Consider the following 25987-nt stretch of genomic DNA (forward strand, 5'->3'; position numbering starts at 1 on the left):
TCCAAGTTCGGTTTTGTTTTTCTTCTGTGACTCATCCATCAATATGTAATTGCTTAGGAGTAACAGAAAATGCCTCGTAAAGGACAGGGCTGCCCTGTGGGCAACAGAACTGCTGGGGCTGTGCTGCTGCCCTGCACAAAAGAAACCCATTCCTATCCTCCTTCTTTCAGCTCCATTCTCATAATTATTATTTTTGACCTTGGGAGGACTGAGGATAAAGCATGGAATCTATTTCCGTGCAAGACACCTTTAAAGCATGACGTTTCCCTGCTGCTTCATTAAATTAAGTGCTGTCCTCCTTTAGTGGCCTGACTTTTTGAGTCCTGAATCAGACACATCCTCTGATGAAATGTTTTGTAACTAAATAATAACTAAAACCATGTGCATTAATTTGAACTACCACAGGCACGTAAAAATGGCATAGACCACACCACACAGACCGAGCAGGGGATTAAGATTGTGGGTGAGGAATATGCAGTTAGAACATTGGATTGAGTTGGAACTGGGTTGGTAAGAAGTGCTTTAATTTTGGAGAGGGTTACATTATTTTGATTCAGGATCTCACTTTTCATATAATTGAAATTTTGCAACCCCCACATGGTAAGAATAATACTGAATTAGGGAACTTCATAACAGTTCTCTGTTCCCTGTAAAAGGTTCAATTCTTAGGTCCTTAGCAGGGGAGATGAAAAAATGAATATGCATGAACTTTATGGTCAAGGGTGTTTCCTCTGGATTGTGGAGTTGACAGTGCAAGCAGGAGAAATTTGCTCTGCTGCTTCCTATATTGTACCAGTTTTGTAAATAGCAGGCCGTGCGTGTTCTTTTATACTGTCAGTCTGGCATGTTTCACCAGCCTTTAAAAATTGTACATATGTGTAAATGTATACACAGTGTAAACAAGGCAGAGGAAGGTGTTTGTGGAATCAGGATGTTTGTTTTGTGAATGATTTTGGCAGTGGGAGAAACTGCCTGCTTGAGCAGATCCTCACTGGCCTTAAATGCTTCATCTCCTTTGTCTTGGTGAGGAGGAGGAGGGTTGAGTCGCGCTGCAGTTGCAGTGGCCCCTGCAACCAAAGTGCCTTTTGCTGACCTCACGCTGTGGCACAGAGTGAAGTGCTCTCAAGAAGTGCTGTGGGTTCACCTGGTCTGCCATGCAGCCAAAGGATTGGCCTTCCTTGCGTGTCTGGAAGCAGAGCTAGCTGGAGGTTCATCCCAGAGCCAATGGGATGGAGGGCTGGAAGTTTAGGCAGAGACTAGAAGCCGTGTGCAGGCAAGAGCAGTGCAGGAATGAAAGGCTTACCAAGCTGAGCTCAAGGCTGACATCTTATTACAGGCATGAACTGTACTAGGGAAGCTGATCGTGGAGGAGGTAGGAGATGCCGAGTGACTTGCATAGCCTGGAATTACTCCCCCACTAATTAAGAGGAACGGAAAGAAGTGCAGTAAGGGGTGAGGCTTGAGGAAACCTAATGATGCTGTGAGCATGGGGGAATATTCCCAGCCTCTGGAGTGATCATGCAGCCACCCGCTGTGGAAGGATCTCTTTGGGTCTCACCTTAGCTCCCCTCTCCCTGTGGCTTGGGAACATAAATCAGACGTGAGCCCTGGGCCAGCTCCGGGTTTCCAAATGAAGATTAAAACTAGTAGGATGTGTCAATGATCTCCAGTTGTAACTGCCAGTCAATTTTCTTCAGTAAATTACAGAACTGCTGTCTCATGACCAGCTTCAGCCTGAGGCATGGATTCGAAACAAAACTTTTACATATCCAAAGGAACTCATCAGTTTTAAATGGTGAAAGACACATGCAAACACAGACTTTTATATTAAAATAATCATGATGGCACCAGCCAGAATTGAGAAGACTCTCAACAAGCAGCCGTGCTTGGCTTAGACTGTCAGCCTGATGAACAAGAGGCATATTTTGAGCAGTGAGAACTGAGAGGTATAGTTGTTTCTTACACAAATGGCTATGCATGCTTTTACTTTGGAAGAAGGAGAAATCAGAGATCTCTCGACCTCTGAACGTGTTTGGTGAAGCAATGCTCACCTGGGCAAACCAAGGATCCATTCCAGAGCCAGAGGAACCGTGGGCCCACGCACAGGCAGTCGGGGAGTGGAGGTGGGAGGTTGAGCAAGATGCCCTGTGCAGCCCTGCCTTGGCAGCTCATGGCCAGAAAGGCTGGATCCTCCCTGGAAACAAAGGATGCCTTTTGCTGGGTGTGTTGTACAGCACAAGTGTGGTGTCTTGTGTGGCTTTTAGCTCTTTGACCTTTATTTAAATGAAATGCAGAGTAATTTGTATCTAAGTGGAGTTGTTCTGTCTCATTAGCATGATTAAATAGATGGCAGAGCGTTACTAAGTTCATTGTCAGAGAGACTGTTGCTTAGTAATTTAAACTGCAATAATCTCATTATTTTTTGTTCCAATGATGGTGGCTCTGCTGTTACCCACAATTTGTGGCCTTGCAGGCAAACCTTCCTAACTGCGATTGCATTTCAAACATCAGGCTCTGGCTGGAGAAGTCATCCGGGGTAAAGCTGAGCTGGGGGAGCTTCCCGGACCTTCAGCTGCCTTTGCCTAAGTGAGATTTTTGGTGGTGTCGAAAGAGCAGCACAGGATGAACAGTGAGCTCAGCCATACAGCCCTACGAGCCTTCAAGGGATGCTCAGATGTTCTTCCTCTGCCTCCTCACTGGATGGGTGATTGAAGTGCTCATGTCATGTCCAGACATGTCACACACCAACAGAGAAACGGTTTTCAAGCAGGCACCGAGGGGGAGTCATTGACAGCTTTGTCCATGGCTGCTGCGGCCTGAGGAGGTGGAACCCACAGGTCAGGGAGATGGAACCCAGGGGGTCGGGGAGGTGGAACTCACGGGTCAGGGAGATGGAACCCAAGGGTCGGGGAGAGGGAACCCACAGGTCAGGGACGTGTACGGTGCTGGCTGCAGCCTGCGGGTGCCTGGGTGGAAGCTCCAAGCTTGGGGACAAGGCAGGGTGCCCAGAGGGGTCGAGACGGAAGAGCCGCTTTTTCCCGTGCTCCCGGTTCGCGGCCGGTCGGTGTTGCGGTTTCCGTGGAAGTGCCGCGATGCGGGTCCGGCCGATGCTCCCGGCTCGGCTCGGCCCTGCCCCGCTCCCTGCCCCGCTCCCTGCCCCGCTCCCTGCCCCGCTCCCTGCCCCGCTCCCTGCCCCGCTCCCTGCCCCGCTCCCTGCCCCGCTCCCTGCCCCGCTCCCTGCCCCGCTCCCTGCCCCGCTCCCCTGGCAACAGCGGCGCTGGCGTTCGCCCAATCAGCGCGCGGTGCTGCGGGTTGAGCCAATGGGAGGGCGCGCGGAGGGCGGGGCCGGCCGGAGCGGGGAGGGCCGGCCACGCGCCGCGCCGCCATTTTGACGTCTGAGGAACAAAAGCGCTGAGGTCGCCGCCGGCGCCGGCCCCGCTCCAGGTAACGGGCGCCCCCCGCGCCTCGCCCCTGCCCCCCGGGCCGGCTGCGGGGCTGCCTGGGCAGGACGCGGCCGCGCCCGCTCGCGGGTCCGTGTCCGGCCCCGCGGGGATGGTCGGCGGCGGCCTCGGGGCATTGCCGGGCTCTGTGGGGAGGGATGGGCGGGAGGGCTCTGTCCTGGCGTCACCCCGGGGATGCGGGACCGTGCGGGGTGGGGGGATGGCGGTGGCAGCGCTGGCGGAGCATCCTCGGCCGCAGGCGCTTCCTGCGCCCCCCCGCGGGGCCGGGCCGGGCCGGGCTCTGCCGGGGAGGCCGCGCTGGTCCCTCCCGGCGCTGCGCTGGTGTCCCCTCCCGGCGCTGCGCTGGTGTCCCCTCCCGGCGCTGCGCTGGTGTCCCCTCCCGGCGCTGCGCTGGTGTCCCCTCTCGGCGCTGCGCTGGTCCCCTCTCGTCCCTCCCAGTTCTGGTGCCCCCCCGTTCTGCCCACCCCGGGCTGGGAGCCCCCCGTGCGGTTATTCAGCACTTTCCGAATCCCGGCATGTTGTCTCTCCGCTCTGCCCCGGTGATGGGTGTGCTGCCGCTGCTCTTGTGCCTCGGTGATAGTTGAGAATGGAAAAGGGGTGCTGCGGGATGTGTTGCATAATAAGGGGACGTGCTGCTCACGGTTACCCTTTTCCTGTGTAAAATGGAAGTACAAGGTGATGCCTTGTTAGGAACTGGTTTGAGCATCACTGTTTTACAATGCCTTGTTAACGTGTCTTGGGTCCTGCAGGCGTTTAAACAAAACCAGTTATGGCTGAGGCTTTGAAAATAGGCATCCAGCTTATGAAAATAAATGTTATCGTTGTTGATAGAATAACAACCTCTTGGTAGTTACACCCTGATATGTCCTTGACCTTAATTCCACTGAAAAGTACGTATGTTTAACACTGATATCTTTCCTGATATCTGTTGGAATTTAATCGTCCTCCACTTCTAGGCTGTCTCTTTTCTTTTTCTCTTTTGACACAGTGCATTAGGTGTCTCATATTCTCAGGTATTTCAGAAATTCACCCAGTGCTCATGTGCTTTTTTAGACTCACAGCAACACCTAAAGGGACAGCTCTGTGTCAAATACGATTATCAGAATTTTGTTTGAATGTTTCTGGAATATTAATGGTTGCTTTAACTTTTCAGTCAGGTGATGTATTATTGGTCATTACTCAACATGTAATGCTGAAGTGAGAGTAGAACAGTTCAAATTTGACACTTGAGAATAACAAAGTCAGGGTTATTTTGGCCAAGAATTGGTATCTTTGCTCATAATTTTGCTTAGAAAATCATAGAAGCATATATAAGATAAAAACTAATTTTAAAATTGTCTTTAAGTTGAAATTAATTTACATTTTTCCAGGATTTAACAATAACATTAAAAATGAAAACTAGGTTTATGTACTCGTGCATCCACACATAAATGTGTATGTTTTAAAAGGGGATTGATTGATTTGTTTACATTTGGCTGCTTTGCCATCTTTCCAGATTGTTAGAATTTATTTCTTATGTTAAAGTATATTACTGAATGAAGAAGTAATATATTAAATTATGTTAAAGTGTATTACTGAATGAGGAAGAACTGAAGGATTTCATCTTGAGGAAAGGTAGACCAGAGCTGTCCTAACCATGTGGTGCAGTAATTTGGGAAGCAGCTGGAAAACTGGATGGTGGTCAGTCATGTGAGTGCTGGGCTTTGTGCTCTCAAAAATTCTTTCCCTACCAGTTGCTTGCAAGGAAGACTTTGGATTTGTTAGGCATGTGAAAAACCAGGATGAGAAAAGATGTTAAAGAAAGATCCTCTTTGGTGCCTCTCAGTGGATGGGCTTCCATCCAGGTCACTGGTATGGTGGTACTTTAGTTGTTCTCCAGTCAGCTGGGGAGTGTGAGGCTATTTTGGGGTTGTTTTGAAGGGTAGGGGGGTGAGGGTGCAAACCTGGAGGCACTGAGAGGGTGTCAGTCTGTCAGCAGTGGTGACACAGAAATGTCTGCCCGCTGGTTTAGGTGATGGAGGCAGGAAAGTGTGTGCTGTCAGGTCGGTGGTGGAAGACCTACTTATCTATAACATTCAAGCTCCTCATGGAATTTATCAGAAGGGCTAAATTAAATAGAAGTACTTCTTTAAAAGCTCTAATTCTTTACTGTCTGAATATGTTCAGCGAGTTGAATTAGGTAAGGTCTGGGGAATTCTGGAGTAACTGGTATTAAATGTCAGTTCTTCTCAACAATTCTTCCCTGATGGTGTGGAAATTGGGAGACAACTGTTTGCTTGAGAGGTCAGGAGTGCAGGCCCGTCAGTGCCTGCCAGAGGCTGGGAGCAGGTCCTGGTCCAGAACAGACGGAGCTGGGAGCAGGTCCTGGTCCAGAACAGACGGAGCTGGGAGCAGGTCCTGGTCCAGAACAGGCCAATCAGGTGTCTCCTCTGTATCCCATCTGGTGCTGGCCTGGCTGGGGGGCTGCGCTGCAGGTGGGAAGGGCTGGGGACAAAGGCTGGGTTTTGAAGTGAAAGATTTGATGTGGTTTTTAATGCTAAAGCCAAGCTGTGGCTTCTTCTTTTTTGAAGTAGTTCCCTGGTTTCTTTACTATTTGTGCACCAGTGCTTAGACTCAGAACTTATTTAATGGGTAGAAGATATTCCAAAAGTTTAGATGCTGCATCCAAAGGTGGAAAGGGCAGAAATTGAGGTGCAACTACAAATTTTAACTTTAATGTGCTCTTTACCCCTCCAGCAGTACCCAAAGTGTGGGGGTAAGAGCAAAGCACAGTGGAGTTCGAAGCTTTATTAAGCTGACATTTTACACTCATAATAGTTCTTGTTTTTCTAGAGAGCATGGGCTAGAACCATTATCTGAAAGCTGTCAGGTTTGTACACTGATGTGTGGAAAAGACTTGCCGCCCCTCATTCAGCTCTTCCACTGCTCAGCTGTTGAGTTTGCCGATGCTCAGCCCGTCCCTGTTGGCAGGAACTGCCGTTCGTCTCCAGGCAACGCAGGTCCGGCTCAGCATCCCTGCCTTGCTTGAAGAGGTGAAAATTTTCCATTGCGGGGAGAGGATTTTTCCTCTCGCTAATTCTTTTATCTGCCTTCCTGTCTTGCCCAAGGTTACTGCATCTTTGAAATAATACAGGGATAGTTTGCAGATATTAAGAGGTTGCATTTTAAGAGTTTAAGGTACTACTGCAGATACACATTTCTATAACTTTTGTTAGAAATGTCTTATTAGAATTTTAATTTTAGTCATAACTATTTAATTTCAAAATAATTCTTCCCCCCTTTAGCAAAAAGCTGTATGACATTATATCGTGCTGTAAGGAGACAGAAATTTCTCCTTCTTCAGAGTCTGCATAATGGAAGCAAAATTGTTGGTTCAAATGAAGGTCTGACATGGCTTGTGTTTAATTGGGTGTCTGGGAGCTTGAAATCTGAAATCTTCTGCAAATTCTTGGCTTGTGTAGCACAAAGTCTTTGAAGTCCTGACTGTTCTCTGAAAGACAGGCTGTGTTTAGAATCAGGGAATGATAATCTTCATAACAGGTACAGAATGTGCCCCTCTACTGTTATCAGGTACTTACCCTGCAGCCTTTGCTCTCTGTCTGGATTGGTCGTGCATGTGGGGGATCGGCTGTTGGAGGTGGCTGGAACTTCTGAGCACCCAGGTTTGCACTGTTGGTGAGGAGAAGGAAGCCTTGCTCACTGAGAGGTTTGCTTTATGGAGGCAAACGTGGTGTGTGTGCCATGATGGATGGTGGGGTAGGAGGTGGCACAGGGGTGGGTGGTTTGGGGCTGTGCACGAGCTCATCAGCCAGTTAATACCCAAACAGAACTGGGAAGTCCTGAATTCACACATCAGCCATTCAGGTGTGCTGCCTGCCTTGGTCCCTTCCTGCCTCCCTTCTGTCCTGCTCTGTTGGCATCCAAATGGTTGGAAGGAACTGAAAAGCAAAATAAAAGTGACTTGGATGACTTGCTGCAGCTGGTTAATAGTGCCCCAGGTTGCTGAGACTTAAACAGGCTCAAGGACAGAAGATAAAGTGATTGAGGCAATTGCTCATCAGAAAATCACAGTTAGAAAAAGCAAGGCTTTGAGGAGTTCATGCCAAAGCCTGTATTAACATGAGCCCAGCAAAAATGAATTTATTTTCTTGGAGCACAGAGGGCTTTAAGCATACCCAGATAGCTGTGCAGTGCTGTGATGCAGAAATTTTGTACAGTGCCTGAAACCTTACCAGGAATTTTGGGTGCTGCTTAATTTCATGCCTGTTGCAGATGACCTCTTTTCTTTTAACATTTGCTCTTTTCCTTTTTTGTATCTTCTTCCAGAAGAACAGTAATTTACTTGTCTTATGTTTTGGATATATGGGGACAGTGTGATGACAAATTGGTATTTTTTTGTTATTATTATGACATCAAATAGATTAATGAAGTTGCTTATTAAAAAAATTATAAATGAAACTGCTGACATGGTAGACATCTTGATCTCTCTGAGGTATTGGGATTTTCAGGAGGTTGATTCAATTTAACAGGAGGTAGGAAGTTAAATTGATTAATGGGTATGTTCATACTGATTAACCATCATTGTGACTGGGAATCTGTTCAAGCTTTCTTAGGAAAATTGATTCTGGCTTAATAGAACTAGTCAGTTTCTGAAGAGAGATCTGCAAGTATAAAAGTTGAGGTCATAGTTCTAGATAGGGAGGGAACAGAATGGTTGAGAGAATCATTTTGGAATGTGTGGACATAAGTAGTCTCTGAAGGATGAAGGTAGAGCAGTAAATGCTGATGGAGCTGCAGTGAGTTGTGTGGTGAGAGCAGGACTCTTCTTCCAGTTGTGCTGTTTAAACACAGCCTGTCACGTATTTAAACCCGAGTGCTGAATGGTGATTGTTCTAAAGTGCAAATAATGATTTAACATCACTGTGCACAAAGTCTGCTTTCAAAAAAATAAAATGATTTTTTCATAAGCTTGACTGGTAATACTTTTCCTCCTCACAATGTGCTGATTTTTAAAATGCAGAGCTGGAACAGGGCATGCTGTGAATGGTGGTGCCATGTTGCAGATTTTTGCAGAGAAAATAGGTTTTTGGCAATCATCCTGCCTGGGTCTTCCTCCCTTTTTGGTGAGTGATGGTTTCTTTTTGAGGACAGTTGTCCAGTGCACACTTTCTGGCTGCTGTAAAAGGTACCTGTAAAGCAACAGATATTTTTAAGGGAATAAGACATCCCATAGCTGGGTTTTATTGCTGGGCTGATAAAACTCTTGTGCATCACTAAATGTATTTCAGCCTCCAGCAGGGAGGGAAGAAAGCAGTGCAGTCAGGCTCCTGCTGAAGCTTCCTCTTCCAGGTTACTGAAAGTGATAAGACTTTTTTTTCCAAGTGGTTTTGCACTGCTGTTTGAATATGTGAACTGTATGAGATTAAAATGGATTAATTCTTTGGCAATGGTTATTGTGGTGAGCCTGTAATTAGCGCCAGATGGTGTACTATGAGATCACTAAATGATGAAACATGGAACATGCAAATAATTTTTTTAAGCAATTTTTAAGTTCTGTCCAAGTGTGTTTGTACAAAAGGTCCTTCTCCCTTTTACTGGGAAGAAACTGTTCTTAAAATGAGTTATATTTAATAGGGGAAACAGCCACAATTTTTTTGCTTGGTTTTGTTGTGCCACCTGACAGTCTCTCCTGTAAAACTCCTGTCATGTCCTTGCTTGCTCTTGTCCAATCTGCTGCAGTTCAGCAAGAAGCACAAAATTGCTCTGTTGTATCTTTTGCACTCGGATTCTGTGATTGCTCTGTCAGCCCTGCAAGGCGCTGTGTCCAAGGTCTCAGGGCCCAGTCACATTCAGCTCTTTAGGGAAAGAGCTTGTAGGGGTCACTGGATCATATAAACACTTCCCTTTAAGATACATACCTGGATTGTGTGTTCCTGATGTGAGAGGTGTTTTCAGTAGTTTGAGATGTTTTGAAACATAAATACAACTTTCAAATATACATGAAACGCATGTCACTGACTTGAGCTGTGGAGCAAAAATTCCCTTTATCGTGATCATCAGAAGTCGTCTTGGAACTGAGACTTAAAGAATTACAGCTAAAAAGGTGGATGGGCATTTAAAATTTGATGACTGTCTCCTGGGCTACTTTTCAACTATTTTTCTTCATAAAGGGACTAAACCTGAGATCAGCTCAGTTGGTTAAAACTCGGTTGTAATAATGCCAAGGTCATGGGTACAATCCCCTGTGTGGGCCATTGACTTGAGTTGGACTCGATGATCCTTGTGGGTCCCTTCCAGCTCAGAATAGTCTGTGATTAATCTGAGTTACATTGATGATACAGATGAATATACACATAAATGTGATGAATGAAACATGTAACTGCATATTGGGTACAATTCCTTCTGTAGTGGTTTATTTGTGGATGATGCTTGCTTTACATTCATTCCTGTGGAAGTTTTTGTTCAAGGAGATAGTTTGGACTGTGGGATTTAAGCATCAAAGCTTAAATTTAACAATCTTGTCCTGTGGGCCCCTAGTTCTTACGGTATAAAAAGTATTAGGGCTTGGGATTTGTGAAGGAAATAGGGAAAAAATCTTTGTGTAGTTAAGGGAGTGTGAACTTTGAAAGGGACCTGACATTTGTTTTCTTGAGCAACTTACCATGTGTGGCAAATGGGCCAGGACTGAAGGGCTAGTCCTAAGGATTCCATGTTCTTTCATTGAGTAGCTGGAAATACAGTTCCCAGACTGCTAAATTCATGGTAAGGAGAAAGGCATAGCTTTGATTTATTTTAATCTCAGTGCCGGAATTTCAGAGGGTGTGTGGTGTTGTGAATAACAGTTTGATGTGTGTAATCCACACAGTTTAGCTCTTGCTGTCATATTTTCAGAAGATTAAAGGCTGGATGCTATTTTGGTTTCTCCACGACAAAGGGTGGAATTGTCTTTTTGTAGCAACTGGTGGTTTTAGCCACTGATGCCAGAATACTCTTTTAAGATGGATCAGTTTCTAAATAGGAAGTTTAAGCAGCTTAGTTTTGGTGGCTCAGGTTTCTTAGTTTGCATAGTATTTTTACTTGGAAAAGAGGCTAGTTCTTAAATTACACAATCCCTGAAAACTGCATGGGTCAGAATTGCATGCTGTTTTCTGGCTGAATATGCTTAGTAACTTATAACTTGGCTTTATTTTAGTTCTAGGCAGATAAAATAGCTTTGCTTGAGAGGTAAAACTGGCATTTCTCCAGAACTTGGTGTATGTAGGTGTTAGGATTACAGATGGTGTAGGGAAGGATGAAAGCTGTTGCTTTTTTGGATGTTGAGATACGATTGTAGTGAGCATTTAATTTCCTGGCTGAGGTTTAATAAATGGTGTCTGAGGGGCTGCTGTGCCTGCTGGTGTTGGGAGTTCTTGGAGATGGCCTTGGTGGCTTTCCTGGCTGTCCTAGAGAAAGGGATTGGGAACTGGATTTCTCCTCATAATGTAGAGCAGCTTTAAGGAAGATTGGGATAGTGATTGTGTGAGGAGTAATGATGATGACAGGACATTGTGCAACTTCAGATTGTTTTGTTTATAGTTTGCTCCCTTAATATGTTGTGCTTAATGTTTCATAATTAGTTCTGTCCATTAAGGTTACATTCAATACATTGGTACAGGGGTGGCTCTACAGCTGAGGTGTTAAATGCACGTTTAACCTGTGTCAGTGTTTATCAGTGTTTGTCACAGTAGCTGATGCTGTGTTTGGGTTATATGTGCAGGAAGGCAAAACTGGAATTCCATGTTTAGGGACTAAAAAGATGTAATGTAAACATGTTGCCAGTTTAAAGAAATGTTTCTTGTTGAAGGGATGCATCTTTCTGTACTTTCTTCAGCATATCAGTGTGTGGTTTTTCATTTCTGTATTCCAGACAAAGTTCTTAGTGGATAGGAAAGACCTGATGCTCTTGTTGCAAAGGAAGGATCTCTGAGAGTGCTGGGTTACACTCCTGAGGAACTCAGAAAAGAAAAGAACCTCAAATGTAGCACTGAGTCCTCTGCCACTGTGGGCAGTGTGGGGACTGTCCCTCTCCTTGGGCCGTGAGGGGAGGAGGAATCTGGTACTCTTAAGTGTGACATGCCTGACATCCTCAAAGAACCTTGGGCATTTCATTATATTTTATGCAGTTTGAAAGCAGCAAAATGGAGTCTTTCTTGGTGGGAATCCTTTGTTCACAGACTAATGTTAAAAATAGGTTTAGCTTTCTACCTTGATGGGCCAGGACTGCTATTGAGTTTGCTCAGATACGTTCCAAAAGGGGTTTGCAAGCGTGTTTTGTAGAAACCTTGTTCATGAGTTCATGTATAATTCTGGTTTCTGGGTTCAGTCTGGTTTGTGTGATTAAGTAATGAATTCAAAGAATCTTCATCCTTCTTTATTTGGAGATACTACTTAATTTTTCTGTACCACAGCAATGTGGTACTGCAATTACCAGCCATTTAGTAAAGATAAATTAAAAAAAGAAAAATTACATTATATCAGCATTTTTAACAAGCAGGTGGCTTCTTTTATTGGTCTAGCCCAAGCACCCTACATTCAGCATGAGGAATATGCTCGTTCGTGGCTGTTTGTGTCTGCAGGTGGTTGTGACAGATGTGCCACCACAACACCTGACTCTGGGCACCCCAGGATTTACCACCAAGGGCTACAGCAAAGGTATTCCCACTTGGAAGAGGAATGCACAGGTAGTCTCAGTATGTAGGTGTGAAGGAGCTGGTATCTTACTCGTGGGTTTGCAAGGGCTCTGCTGAGTAGGTTTACCAAAGGTGGTGCTTACTCATCTCTGAGTACAAGTCATGTCAGGGTAACTTAATGATCATGACATCGATTGATTTGCTGCAGAAGAGCTTAAATAACCTGGACTTGCGTAGAGAGTTACAGCTCAGCATCCTTTTGGCATCACAACCACTTGGTTTAAAGTTATACTGAGTGACAAATTTTTTTTTCCTTCTAGTCTTAATTTTAAAGAAAGGCTTCAGACTTTTCTCCCCCTTGATGCTGTGACTCTGCTCCTCTTCCCCCCATGAGGCTCTAAATGCTGTATTAGGTTGGAATTACTGGCTGTTTAGGGCACAGTTTTTGTTGAATAAGGGACCATGTCAGTGCATTCTTCAACTGAAGATAACCTTTTCCCTCAAAATTAATTACCAGAATAAGTGTTTGCTTTCTGTAATCAAGCAGAATTTACGTTTCTCTTAAGACTTTTTACAAAACTATAAGATTCATATGAGCACACATGAGCTCTGCATGTCTGTTTAATGAGTTAAAATGTTAGAAACTACAGTTTTTATTGCTTAATTATTACAGTTGTAGATACAGAAGGCTTCAAAAAGCATCCTGGTGTGGGACTTGCATTTTGTTTCAAGGTATATAATGCATCCTCAAAATTAGGAACCAATTAAAACAGTTGTGATGAATTAATGCAGAGATCTTTTTTCTATTAAGAATTAAAACCATTTATTGTACAGGGTTTGCTCTGTGATCTTATGCAGGTCATCTTTAAAATGTAGTTTTGTATTTCTGATACTGTTTAAGGCTCTGGACACTGGAGGAGAACAGGAGTATCTCCATTCTAATCTTAAGAACTTCTGGGACAGAAGATACCAGAGTAACTTCAGTTCCTGAGCCAAATGAATGTCAGAAGCAACTCCTTGACACTGTTAGACTGGGAAAATTTGCTAATAAAATAGTATTTTGTGTAGAGGAATGGCATTGATTTTCATCAAAATGAATCACAAGCTGTGCAAGAACTTTGGAGCCCGAGCACATTTAATATATCTCATAGTTTTAGCATTCTGGTGTTGCGTCCCCTGTTTTGATTCAATGGATGTACCTTGCCGTTTGTAAAGTAATACATCATTAGTAGTGGGACATGTAGTTCTGTCATATGAGGACTTGTAAACTTCCTGTAACCGTTCCTGTTTGATTGGTGTATTGAAGGTTGTTTATCCTTCATCAGACCTGAAGGGTCATTATCTTTGGGCATGGTGATGACTTGCTAACTGAGGTACCTTTTCAGTTTTGTGCGTGAAACAGGTGGTGGGTGGGCTCTTAAAAACACGCTCTGTGTTTTCCACCTGGATATTTGCATCTTCTTGGGTACTTTCTCAGCTGATACTGTTTCGTCCTGAATGTTCTTTGGGTTGAAGCAGTTTTCTCTTTGGCTGCTCTAATGGATCACTGACACTGTCTCTGTTCTGGGCTGGGTGTGCTGTTCCCCTGTTTCCTTGGAGCCTCGGGGGGGGCTGTTGCTGTGTTGGTTCCGCGGGGTTGTGGCACCCACAGCAGCTCCGCTCTGCTCATCTCTGCCCTGTCAGCTCCTCACTGCACTGCCCAGTGAACCGAGAGAAAGGGCAGGCAGAAAGCTTTGCTGCCCTGCTATTTCTGTCCCTGTAAAGCTGATTTGTGGCTGTTTGGAGTTGCAGATCCTGACCACCCAAAATAAAAAGTCTGCACTGGAGAGAACTCAGTTTCAACAACTTAGTCAGAAGGGCAGCTCTGCATCAGTAGTTCTGCTATTACAAAGTTTTGGGAAGAGGTGTTGATTTTGAGAGTGTTATGAAGGAAGAAGCTGCTGCTTAATTGAGAGCTGTGCTCTCCAGAGAACATGTTCATTAATGCAATTACCTGCGGGACTAAGTCGAGAATCTGTAATGACACAAAATACCTTCCAAAGAATGTCGTCACCTGGGATTAATATTAAAAGTCTGAAAACATGAGTTCATTGCAGTGTTCTTTCAATGGTCATTGTCACGTGTGATGAGAATGTCTATCCATGTCACTTTTGGTTTGCAGGTTTGGGTTTTAAACATCTTTTGCTGCTTACTGTAAGGATGACATTACTCCAACTAATGTTACTGTGTCTAGACACATTTTTGTTTTCTTCTTCCTTCAAGTTATGTCAGAATTTTCTCTTAAAATGCCTGACACGTGAAGGATTAGTAAATGTGCTTTTTTTGGCTGATGTGTCCTTTGAACAAAAGCTCTTAGCCAAAGGCACCTAAAGGCACGTAGGAGGAGGTGGGTGGAGGAAGGGCAGGGTGCTCTGAGTCTGCATTTGGGATCTGGGAGGATTGCCTAAAAACAGCTGTTTGGGCTCTTTCTTCCCCAAAGGGTGTTGGGAACAAACTGGGTGTAGAATGAGAGGAAAGGCACTGAAACATTTCATTGTGCTTGTGCTGGTCAACATCGGTGCTGCTCGAAGCTGTTGGCTGAGGGCAAAGCTTTTGTTTCTAAGGAAGTGCAAACAATTCAGCGTACTGAGAGGCTATTTATGGAATTAAGGTATTTATAATTGAAACACTGCAGAGAGTTTCTGATGGGCATTACAGTTGTGCTCCAGGTCCTGTTGTTAATCTGAATGGCAAGGTTCCAAATATTCAGGAGAGCCAAAATGACAAACAAATCCTGATTATTTGTAGTGGTGATGTTATGCCACGCAGCAGAATAAAACTTAACAGCTTGCTCAAAATATTTTTGCAAATGAGAGGAATTTCATTAGGTAAAACCAAACCACTTATTAGGTAAAACAGTGCTTATCTTGAAAGGCTAAAATACATTAATTGTTCAAAGGGAAAGCTAAAGCCTCACTGAACTCTAAATTGTGGAAAAGACTGTATGGGCTTGCTGCTGTCTTGTTGAGCACTGTTGCTCTGTTCAAATCGTGTACTTGTGTTTGGTTTATAACAGGGCAGTGAAGGGCTTTACAGCAAGAACTCCTTGCTGACCCAGCTCAGCAGTCCCCTCGCACAGTCTGTACTGCAGAGCTGTATTAGTAGAGCTTCTCCAGCAGGGATTCATACTGCAAAAATCTTGTTGTGGAAACTCATACGATACAGGCACAGCCAACTCACCTTTACTTGTGTGAGCTTCCCCCTTTATGTCTGGTGGGTTCACATTTGTGGCATGGTAGTGCAGGCTGCGTGCAGAGTGACCATCTACAGATGTTTCTGACATTTCTGTCTCAAAGAAAAGGCCCAAACAAACACCCAAACCAATACTATCTTCTAAATATTCCATAACTTAGATTTTTATAATAGCAGAGCAATAAAAAAAAACTTGCTTTGTTATTCCTCGAATGGGAAGTCACACTGTGTGATACGCTTCCAAACCTTAACTTTTCCAGGAAAAGGTGGAGTAGCTTCAGTAGTCCTGTCCCATTCTGCGCTTGGCAATTCCACTTGGAAGTGTTGTCCAGACCACTTGGGCATAATGAAAGCAAACAAGTTGAGCTGCTACTAATGAGCTCCCTGAAGATGTGTTGGGTAAACAAGCTGTTGTGCATTGTCGGTGTTGCAGGTAGTTTTTGCTAGAGAGTAGTTTCTATAGTGTGGTCACCTTCAAGACTTCACTCCCGATGCAAATCTGATGCAGAAGGAATGGGACAAATGAGATATTGGAAGTTAAGGGATGTTAAGACGCTTTCTCAGTTTGAATCACTGCAGCAGGAAATCGGTGTCTACATCGGGGTAATTAGGAAGATGGCACAGAATGGTAATGCTGTCTTGGAAATAGTGGCCTTTACTGCTGATGTTCTGTGAGGCTGCTAAAAGTGGCTGTGCCAGTGTGAAACCTCCGGCACTGCAAAATCCTGTGCCTGTGTGCCTGTGTCTCCAGTGAATCCTGGAGCACTTCTGGCTTTTCCTGCGAAATTCCAGAAGACTGAAGGCATTGTTGCCTCTGGAAAATCCTAATGAAAAAGAGTTATAAAATTACTGAAGCTTTATACAAACACAAACTGCTGCTTAAATTTTTTGTAATAGAAAGTGGAAGCAACTCAGACCTTACTGAGGAGCTGATGCGGCTCGTTGTGTGTGTGGTGGAAGCTCCAGGTGTGTCACACGTGCGGGTCACTCAGCTGGCAGTGGAGCCTGCAGGAGGGGCTGGCACTGTGAGGAGCCAGCGAGCAAACCTGTGTCTCCAGAGCGCTGACAGTGTCGCCTTCCAACTGCAGCAGCTGAGAAAAGATGTTGTTGCACTGCTGGGTATCGGGGGACAGGCCAAGGCACGGGGGGTTTCACACTGTTGGGGACTTTCAGGGTTGCTCAGCCTCATGCAGTTAAATAAAAAGGCTTTGGGAAGCGGCTTCCCAAGGTGGAACGGAGAGGATTTTTTACCCCTGCGTGTCTCTGAGTTGTCAGGTTTGGGGTGTTTGTATCCTCTGGGGATACAGTAGCTGCATTATAAAAAATTACTTGGAAATTAAAAGTATTACAAAGAGATTGAAAGTTTAGTGATCTTGCTCTAAAAATAGAGTAATAGTGTTTTCTGGGAAACACTGTTCCAGTTCAAATTTTACTTTCGTTCTCTGACCCGGGTTTGTTTTTTGTATTAAAAAAGGCTTGTTTGTTTATTTTGAAAAGAAACTGATAATGTTTTACAAGTAAGGTGCTTGGAAGGCGGGGGGGGGGGGGGGGGGGGGGGGGGGGGGGGGGGGGGGGGGGAAGCCTAACCTAGTGTGTGCAGTGAGTAAAAAAAACAAACTCAACAAAAACACACTCAACTCTTATTGACCTGTTATCCTTAGGTGCAGGTAAACATTCCGGGAGCTGGAGTTCATTCACTTGATCGATCTGTTTTTTCTTTAAGCAGTTTAGTTGTTTAATTAAATTAATGCTCTTATGTCCAGGACATGCAGTAGGCGTCTGTAGTTCTGGTACTGCCTCCGCTTTAAGCCTGAAGGTCTCTGCTTTTCCAGTTAATGTAAAGCTGTTAAATAAGGAGGACAAATAAAAATAGACCTGTGACCTAGAACACTTTGTAGTCTCTTTGAATTAAGTGCATTATTGTTCGTGTAATGATCTTCAGGCCAAGTAAGTATGAGGTGGTTTTTAGCCGCAAAAAGTTAATCATTAAAGCCTTGGTCTAAAATTAGAGTAACTCGACTTAAAAATTTACTGGAAGGCAGAGACCAAGACAGTCATGTTTTGTTTTTCAGCTTTGCTCCTTTAATTGCATATTGAAGTGCAGGTTGCCTGACCCCAGGGCTGAGCAGTGCGCGGGCACAGGGTACGGAACACGTCCCTTGGAAGCAGCTGGCACAGAGCTCTGCCTGCTGCTGGAGGCACGCAAAAATAAATGCTTGGAAAATGGCCTGTTAGCACGATGGCGTTTCTCCGAGGAGTTTGCGTCTGTGTAACATTGTCGGTTGTTACTGATGGTGTTGTGAATAAACAGGTGCAATGTACGCGGCTGGTTCCCGTCCCTGCCTGGAAGCGGGAGTTGTGCGCTCGGTGTTAATGCCCGGCTGGGCGCGGGGAGGGGGCGGGTGGTTGGGATCGCAGTTGCGCCCGTCCCCGCATGCGGAGCGCTGGATGAGGCCACAGGCCGTGCAGGCTCTGGCTGATGGACGGGCCGTGCGGGATGCTGGGCGGGGGCACAGGCCGTGCGGGGCGCTGGCTGATGGACAGGCCGTGCGGGGCGCTGGGTGGGGGCACAGGCCCTGCGGGCTCTGGCTGATGGGACAGGCCCTGCGGGGCGCTGGGTAGGGGCACAGGCCCTGCGGGGCGCTGGGTGGGGGCACAGGCCGTGCGGGCGCCGGGGCCCGCCGGGAGTTCCCTTGGGTGCGGTTCCTTTAAGGCCCCTGTGCAGCCTCCCATTGGCCGCGGCGCGCGAGGGGCGTGTCCGCGCGAGCCTGGCCGGCGGCGCCCCCCGCCCGCCCCGCATTCGGCCGCGCCCGCCCCGCGAGCGGCTGCGCCGGAACCGGCACCGGCTCTGACGGGCCCCGCTCTCCTGTGTTTGCTTCTGCAGACCCTTCGGTCGCTACAAACACCCGCGGGTCTCCCAGGCTTCAGGCGCTGAACTGCCTTCACTGCCGTCGCCGCCTTCTGTCTAATGTGCTACAAGGATGAGCCCAGCATTTGGAGCTATGGAAGTGGAGCACTATTCCAAGGGAGTCCTGCTCGAGCCTTTTGTCCACCAGGTTGGAGGACACTCTTGTGTCCTCCGGTTTAATGATAAGACCATCTGTAAACCCCTTATTCAGAGGGAACACCAGTTCTATGAGACTCTTCCAACAGAAATGCGTAAATTCACTCCACAATATGAGGGTAAGTTACCAAACCTTTGAATGGGGTTGGACTTTCTGTTTCTGTGAATGCAAGCGTGCTGTGCACTCTGTTCTCTCTGAAATCTCTTCTGTATGGAGGAGATTTTAGGGATTTCTTTTCATGTATTTTGATGTTATCTGAGGCAGGCTGTGGAGATGCAGGGTGGAAATGCTTGCCAAGTTGGTGTTTGTGCTGACTAACAGCATTAGAGTAGAGCAATTCTGCTGGTGATAGCCCATATATCTCCCTTAGGCACAGGTAAGTAGCTAACAGCTTGGGAATGTTTTCAGTAATTATCTCCTGCTTTTTTGTGTGGACTTCTAAATTACATTTTTTGGGGCACTTGTTTAATGTTTGTTTACAAGGGATTTGTTAAGATTGGACGATAGAGTTTTGTATAAGCTTAGTTGTGGTCTCTTTTTTTTGTTTTTGGATTTCTTCTCTGACTTTCATTTTGTTTGCAATAAATAGATGTCAGTAAGGTGCCTTGTTGAATACTTGCAGTGTTATTTCTGCCACTAAGGAAATGAAAAATCTTGGCATTTAGGTAGGCAAGGATCAAGTAGCCGTGATGAGGCTGAGTCAGAAGTTATGTAGGAGTGGAAATTCCAGTTCTCCTAAGAATTGCACTAGTTAACAGGAACATTTCTCTTTCCAACTCCATCAACTGCTGCCTGGTGATTAATAAATAATACATTTGAAGCACTTTTTAAAATAGAGTTGCTATTTAAAGTAAATTGATTTCAACAACCATAATGGTGATGAAGTTTTGCATATTGTTTGTGAAAATGGTGGAAGACTTCAGAGATGTCTCAACGTTAATACTCCCTGCTCACTTACAGAGATGTTTTGGCATTGTCTAATTACAAGCTCTCTTGTACTGTAAGAAAATCTGGTCTTTGAATGATAACTCTCAAAATGTAATAGAACAATTGTACTGGTGTATGTGGCTCTCTGGGAAATGTGGGGAGGGATTTAGGGGGCAAAGGGCCTCACCTGGTCCATTTCTGTTATTTTTTTTCCAAGGTAAAGCAAAGCCATTTACCAGCCGGTTCCCCTCCTCTCCCCCTGCTTTTTTCCCCATTGTCCTTTCCTTTGTGACAGCAGGACTGTCAGAGCCTCTGCATGCCCTGCCCCAGCCACTGTCGGGCTGGGAGCTGCTGCCCAGCCTGGAAGTTCAATCTCTCACCGAGGCCTCTCCAGTAGCTAGTGATGAGCTGCAAGAACTATGCAGACTGATTGATCTGAGAATAAAGAGAGAACTGAAAAACAAAATAAAAACCAATTCAGACAATTGTTACAGCTTCTCCATTAACCCCTGAGACTTGCTGGTGCAGCACTCGGTGCATCTGTCAGAGTGCTCCACTGAGACTCCTAAAGCACCACGCAGTGCTCTAGAGACTCCCGAGGGGAGCGCGAGGAAAAAAATGCTTTCAAGGTTCACCGTGTTTCTGTACTACAAACACATTTGTTTTGTATTGCATTTTTGTTAATTATTTCACAAGATTGCTGCATAACCAGTATCAATAAAATATATTCAGAAAAAAGAAAATGTTTAATTAAACATGGTGATTCAAAGTGGAAGCTTTTGGGCTAGTTCCTGTTGTAATGTGACATTTTCCTTGGTTTGCTCTGCTTGCACATATTTCCTTTCCCCTGGGGACCTGTTAACCAAGTATGGTTTGGATAAGTGCTTTTTGCTTTGCTGTCATGCAAAACTTCAAAGGGTTTGGTGTGAGGTTTTTGTGCAGGTCACTTTTCACTGCAAGATGTTAACAAATGTTTTACATCTCGCTTAGAATCAGACCAGTCAGTTTTTTAAATTAATAAAAAATTTTATTAATTGAAATTGTGTCCTGTTATTATTTGGTTCTTACTTGACTGCCTCAGAGAAAGAAAATGACCTTTTGTATCATTGTTTTGTCAATATGATAAATTGTCTTTTGTGAGGTGTCATTTTTGTTTAGCTCTTTTGATATTTGTTAGGTTGGCAGATGAGGTTTGGCCTGTGGCAAGATAGAAACTAAGGACCAGGGTAAGAGACAAAGTTGCTGTATTCTTAGTGTAAATTAACGTGTTCCAGAAGGTTTGCTTGTCCCTCGAGCAGTGCATAACTGTGCAGGTCCTTTCTCTCCTCAGGTGTGGTGTCGGTGAGCTTTGAAGAGGATGAAGATGGAAACTTATGTCTAATAGCATATCCACTAAATGGGGACCACGATAATTTAGAAAACTTAGATAATTCTGACTGTGAACCCAAAAGTAAGCTGTTGAGATGGACTAACAAAAAGACCATGTTGTTAGAAAATGAGAAGATATCCAAGGAATGGGTCCGGCAGCACAGGAAAGAGGAAAAAATGAAAAGGTAAGTTTGATAGGTGGGACTGGAACACAGAGCCTTGAAGCAAAATGTTTTTTGCTGTCCAGTTCTAGTCTCCAGAATTCCAGAGAATTCTTCAGAACTCTTTCACTTTCATTTCTTATTTTCTCATTTGTTTTTCCTGACCACTCCAGTGCAGACAGGGTCAGTAGTGAAACTGGTATCTCCTCAGTCCTGTAGCATGTTGAATCTTTTCATGTTTTTCTGCAGTGTTCGGTTGAAACAGATTGCCAAATATTAGTTTTGAAGCTTTAGAATGAAGGAGGAAAACAAAAAAAAACAAACCCCACAAACTAAAAACTTCTACCCACCTGCAAAGGCGTAAGAGCTGGAAAAAAATCCCCCAGTCAACCCCAAGCATATTTTGGTGTTACTGTATAGGGCACACCTTTGTGGGAATCCTGCTTTGTCCCTTTCCTGATGTTTCCCCCTCACTCATGTCTGTTAATTGTGCCCACCATAACTGAGAGCTGCGGTTGTTGTGCTAAGAACAGTGACCTCAGCAAAACATAAGCCTTAAAGCTTATCACTACCTCTTGCATTAATTAATAGAAGTAATTCACACAGGTAAAGGATTTATAAGTAGAATTACTACGTGTTCTGTAACATTTGGCTACATGCTAATTTATGTTAGTATGGAAGTAGCTTTGTAAAGGTTGAGGTATTAGTCAGCTTTTACAAGATGGACATCTTGTCCACTTTTACAGAGAGCAAAATCCCTTGCTAGAACAGCTCGTGAAGTTAAATCCACTGACAGCCCCTTTCAGGAGTTTATTTTTCCACTTGACTTCTAATTTGCTGCTTTGTTCTGTTTTTCTAGTCACAAATTGGAGGAAGAGTTTGAGTGGCTGAAGAAATCTGAAGTCTTGTATTATACTGTAGAGAAAAAAGGAAATGTCAGTTCTCAATTTAAACACCATAATCCTTGGAGCATGAAATGCCACCAGCAACAGTTACAGCGGATGAAGGAAAACGCAAAACACCGAAATCAATATAGTATCCTTTCCTGAAAATACCTCATAACCAATGAAGGAGCAGGGCTCTGCCTTGTATTTCTTGAACATGCCAGATAAAAGTACAGAGCAGGCTTAGCTGCAGTCCTGAGAGACTCTGAAGCTGTGATTTGTTTGGCTTTGAAGGGATTGCCAGTGCTTACTAGAAATGGGCTTTTCCAGCAAGGACTAAAGTAGCCAGGCTGGGGAACTTAGGTAACTGAATTAAAATCTACAAATTGTGGGTTAAGATAGTGGACAGGTTTTACAGCATACTGTGTTTGAGGTTTTCCACAAAAATAGTTTTCTAACAAGAGCTTTAAAAGAAGATTTTGGTCACTTTTTATTCCTGTTTACATGATCTTAAAAACTAGTGTCCTCTTTGCCTTTTTAGCACTTCTTAACTGCAGAGGATACTCCAGTGCCTGGAGTTTTCTGCTACTAGAACCCTCTTTTTAGTGAGCCTTTTTGGTAAAAAAATGCTGAGTATAAACTGTCATGTGTAATTGGAGCATGAGAAACACAAAAACAGTGACCCAGTCCAGGAAGGCTGAAGCACACTGGGTTTGTGCTGTGGAACTGGAGGCAAAATCTCCATCCTGAGCACTCCGTGGAAAAAAGATCTTGCTGCGTGCAGGTTCGGATGCAACTGACACATCCTGCAAAAGTAGTGTCTGTATACTTAGGTAAACAAATTGCTCATGTGTGAGGAGTTTCGGTGAATGGATTACTAAAACAACTATGACTAATAAACTGTTCAACAGAAAGCATTTTCTGGCTGGTGCCCTCACCATTTCACTGTAGACAATTACTCAGTTGCCTGAGAAGTGTGTGATGTCTTTGGAACAGTGTCAGGACAGATGTTCTGAAGTGTTTTTGACCTCTGTATTCTAGAGGTGGTGTGAAAGTGCTTCACTAGTTTTGAACAGTAACAGGAGCACACAAAAGCTCCGTTTCCCACAAAAAATAAATGTATGTTGCTGGACTGTCTCTGGCAGTCTGCTGCCAGATTATGTTTCTGTATATCCCTGATTATTTTTGTTTTTCACTTAATGTAGAAATTCACTGGTCTTCTCTAGAGACCAGCAGAGCTGGAACTGGCACAAAGCAGAGTGGTCATCTAAGTTTGTGGCTCATTTTTGATGGGCTACTCTATACTGGGCATGTTGTGGCTACGCTTAAAGTTAAGGCTGGGGCACTGTAAAATCTGCAATAATATTTTTAAAACCTGTATCCCTCATGGTGAGGATTGTGCCTTAACTGGTCAGAATTCATTTTGCTGGAAAACCTGACGTCCCGGTACGAAGTGCCGTGCGTGCTGGACCTCAAGATGGGCACGAGGCAGCACGGGGACGACGCGTCGGAAGAGAAGAAGGCAAATCAGATCCGCAAGTGTCAGCAGAGCACGTCGGCTGTGATCGGGGTGCGAGTCTGTGGCATGCAGGTGAGAGGAAAGGTGGCCGTGTGTGGGGCAACAGGCTTGCACACATCTCTGTTAGTGGGGGTTTTGGCTTCTGTGCTCATCCCATGAGTTGCTGTCCTTGAGTTGCTGTCCTTCCTTTCCTTCACGGAGGGGAGTGAGGCTTTTGAGTATCACTGAGTTGGAGGCGACAGCCCTGCAGGAGCAACCTGCAGCCTGTGCCCTGCATCAGTGAGTGCAGGCTGAGCACAGTCTCCTGCACAATAGCAACAACTTAAAGCCATTGTAAAATTACTGCGTCTATTCATGTTTTGGGGTAACATAGGGAACAGTTTAAAGGAGGTCTGCCAGTGTAACGAATTCTGAATGAAGCATATGGAAGTTTGTTAGAATAGTATGAGGCAACTGGTTCTGTCTTGTAGATTTTGAAAAGCACAGATCTTTCACAGCTTGAAGTAGATTTGTTACAAAGTGCAGGTGAGAAGTGTTTGGTAAATGTGGTAACACTTGTGGCCAGATGAAGGGACAGTTATGTGAACTTTCACCTGAATTGTTTTGTTTACTTGTTTCTGTATTCCTAGAGTGATATGTGAATGGAAAATAGGGAAAAAACATGTTTGTGTTTGAGGCTTTTCTGAAGCCTCTCTCCTCCCATCCAGTAGATTCCAGGAATGCTAGCAGTGTTTGCTGGGACTTGTTCCACAGCACGACTGTTGGCATGTGTGGTGTTCAGCTCACTGTTTAACTTCGGAGAAAAACATGAGGCAGGAATGAAAGTGTGGGAGCTGCATTTCTAGCCACAGTGTGCTGGGATTTGAGTGGAGCCTGCTCATTTTCACTTTCCAGTATTGACCTGTGCTGGAAAACAAAGAGGAGCTTCGGAATCACCTGCAATACTCGAACCACATGTTTGGGGCATTACTGAGCAATGGGGTATATAGACCCCTCTCTTGTAAGAAGGCATCTTCCTGCAGGAGCACCTCTGACTTACTTGAATACAGATGATTATGGGCACAGCTTAATTTTGTATAGAAGTGTTTGCTGTCACTCAGATCTCAGCATACTGGCAATCAACTGGTATGTCCTAGAGTAGAGGCAGGAAATGAGCTGAATGAGCGGCTGTGGTACAGGCTGTAGCTTGACTTTGGAGATCTTGACCACAGCTTTCCTAATCTCATTTAACGTGCTGCTTCTTACGTGCCTGGTGGAAAAGCTCAAATCTAAACTGAAGGAATTTTCCACTTCCTCCAAGTTCCACAGTTGTTCAAGTTCCAAATTCCGTTGATGGCAGTTTCAGTAATTGTGGAAGAGCTGTTTTATTGAGTTGTATGTCATCTTGGAAAAGTTTTCTGCAGCGCCTTTTTTAATATTTTTTTATGTCCCCTCAAGGCTTTGAGTCAGTATCACCAGCAAATTTAACTATTTCTTTTCTCTTGTGTTTGTGTATGCAGGTCTACCAGGCAGGTACTGGCCAGCTGATGTTCATGAATAAATACCATGGAAGAAAACTATCAGTCCAAGGATTTAAAGAAGCACTTTACCAGTTCTTCCATAATGGCAAATACCTGCGCAGGGAACTCTTTGAGTCTGTTATTAAAAAGCTGACTGAACTCAAGTCCGTCCTGGAGAAACAGGAGTCTTACCGCTTCTATTCCAGCTCCTTGCTGATCATTTATGATGGAAAGGAGAGGCAGGAAGTTGCTGTTGACTCGGACCCAGAGGACCTAGAGGACCTTTCAGAGGAATCTTCAGATGAGTCAGCAGGAGCATATGCCTACAAACCGACTGCCAGCACTGTCGATGTCCGTATGATAGACTTTGCCCACACAACCTGCAAGTACTATGGAGAAGATAGTGTGGTGCATGAGGGCCAAGACACGGGCTACGTTTTTGGACTTCAGAATTTAATAGATATTATTAAAGAAATAAGAGACGAAAGCAGTGAGTAAACAGTGTGAATGCACATCAGCAGAAAGCACTATTGTGACTCTTTGTATTCCAAAATTATTGGCCACTTTCTGGTGGTAGGAATCTTTACAGGCTCTACAGGAATGGTCCTGTCAGAGTCAGACTTGTTCAGAGGGCATTTACTTATATTGGTGCTGGACCTAGCACTGGCAGAACTTGGTATCCTTATTTATTTTAACTTTCTTAAACATTCCATATTTGATTACTCAGATACCTCTGTTATCCCTGTGTGTATATGTTCCAATAAAATTCTTTTTGGTCATTGTAAGTGATGGTTCTGTTGTTTCTGGTGACTGCGGAGGAGGAGATGAAGCTCCATTCTCTGGTGTGAGGCAAAAGCAGCGCATGAACAGCTGGGCTTACCTGCCTCGTGAGATGTGTGGGACAGCACATCTGTCCTGAGCCTCCTGTCAAGAGCAATGAGAAGGTCCGGCAGAGGGCTGTTTTTGGAGCACCTGCCCTTGGAGGAGAGGCAGAAACAACAGGGCCTGTTTCGATGAGGTAAGGGCTCCTCAGAAGGACCAAAACAGCCGAAGGTTGTAAGAGGCCTCCAGAGGTCCTTTCGAGCCAGAACGATGGCTGGTAAGCGAGAACTTGCACTTAAGATCTCCAACAACGTATTTCTTGTTTCAGGGTCTTGTAACTAGATCTAATGCTGTGTAACCTCTTTCCAGAGAGCTGTAGAC

At 44.8% G+C, this 25987-nt stretch overlaps 1 protein-coding gene across 2 annotated transcripts; it reads left to right on the forward strand.

The window, feature by feature from the left end:
* The first annotated feature begins 2816 nt into the window (after positions 1 to 2816).
* Positions 2817 to 25569, forward strand: IP6K2 (inositol hexakisphosphate kinase 2). 2 transcript variants are annotated; one of them, XM_071550850.1, is made up of 6 exons: positions 2817 to 2837; positions 18246 to 18544; positions 20684 to 20906; positions 21742 to 21917; positions 23182 to 23357; positions 24785 to 25569. In XM_071550850.1, the coding sequence occupies exons 2-6, from the start codon at positions 18343 to 18345 to the stop codon at positions 25280 to 25282; spliced, it is 1275 nt and encodes a 424-aa protein (XP_071406951.1). In that variant the 5' UTR covers positions 2817 to 2837; positions 18246 to 18342; the 3' UTR covers positions 25283 to 25569. The 2 variants fall into 2 exon arrangements, with proteins under 2 accessions (XP_071406951.1, XP_071406950.1); XM_071550849.1 differs by lacking the exon at positions 2817 to 2837 and adding an exon at positions 3356 to 3444.
* The last annotated feature ends 418 nt before the right edge of the window (positions 25570 to 25987 follow it).

The sequence above is a fragment of the Pithys albifrons genome, chromosome 3 (assembly GCF_047495875.1).
Source record: "Pithys albifrons albifrons isolate INPA30051 chromosome 3, PitAlb_v1, whole genome shotgun sequence".
Classification (NCBI taxonomy): Eukaryota; Metazoa; Chordata; class Aves; order Passeriformes; family Thamnophilidae; genus Pithys; species Pithys albifrons.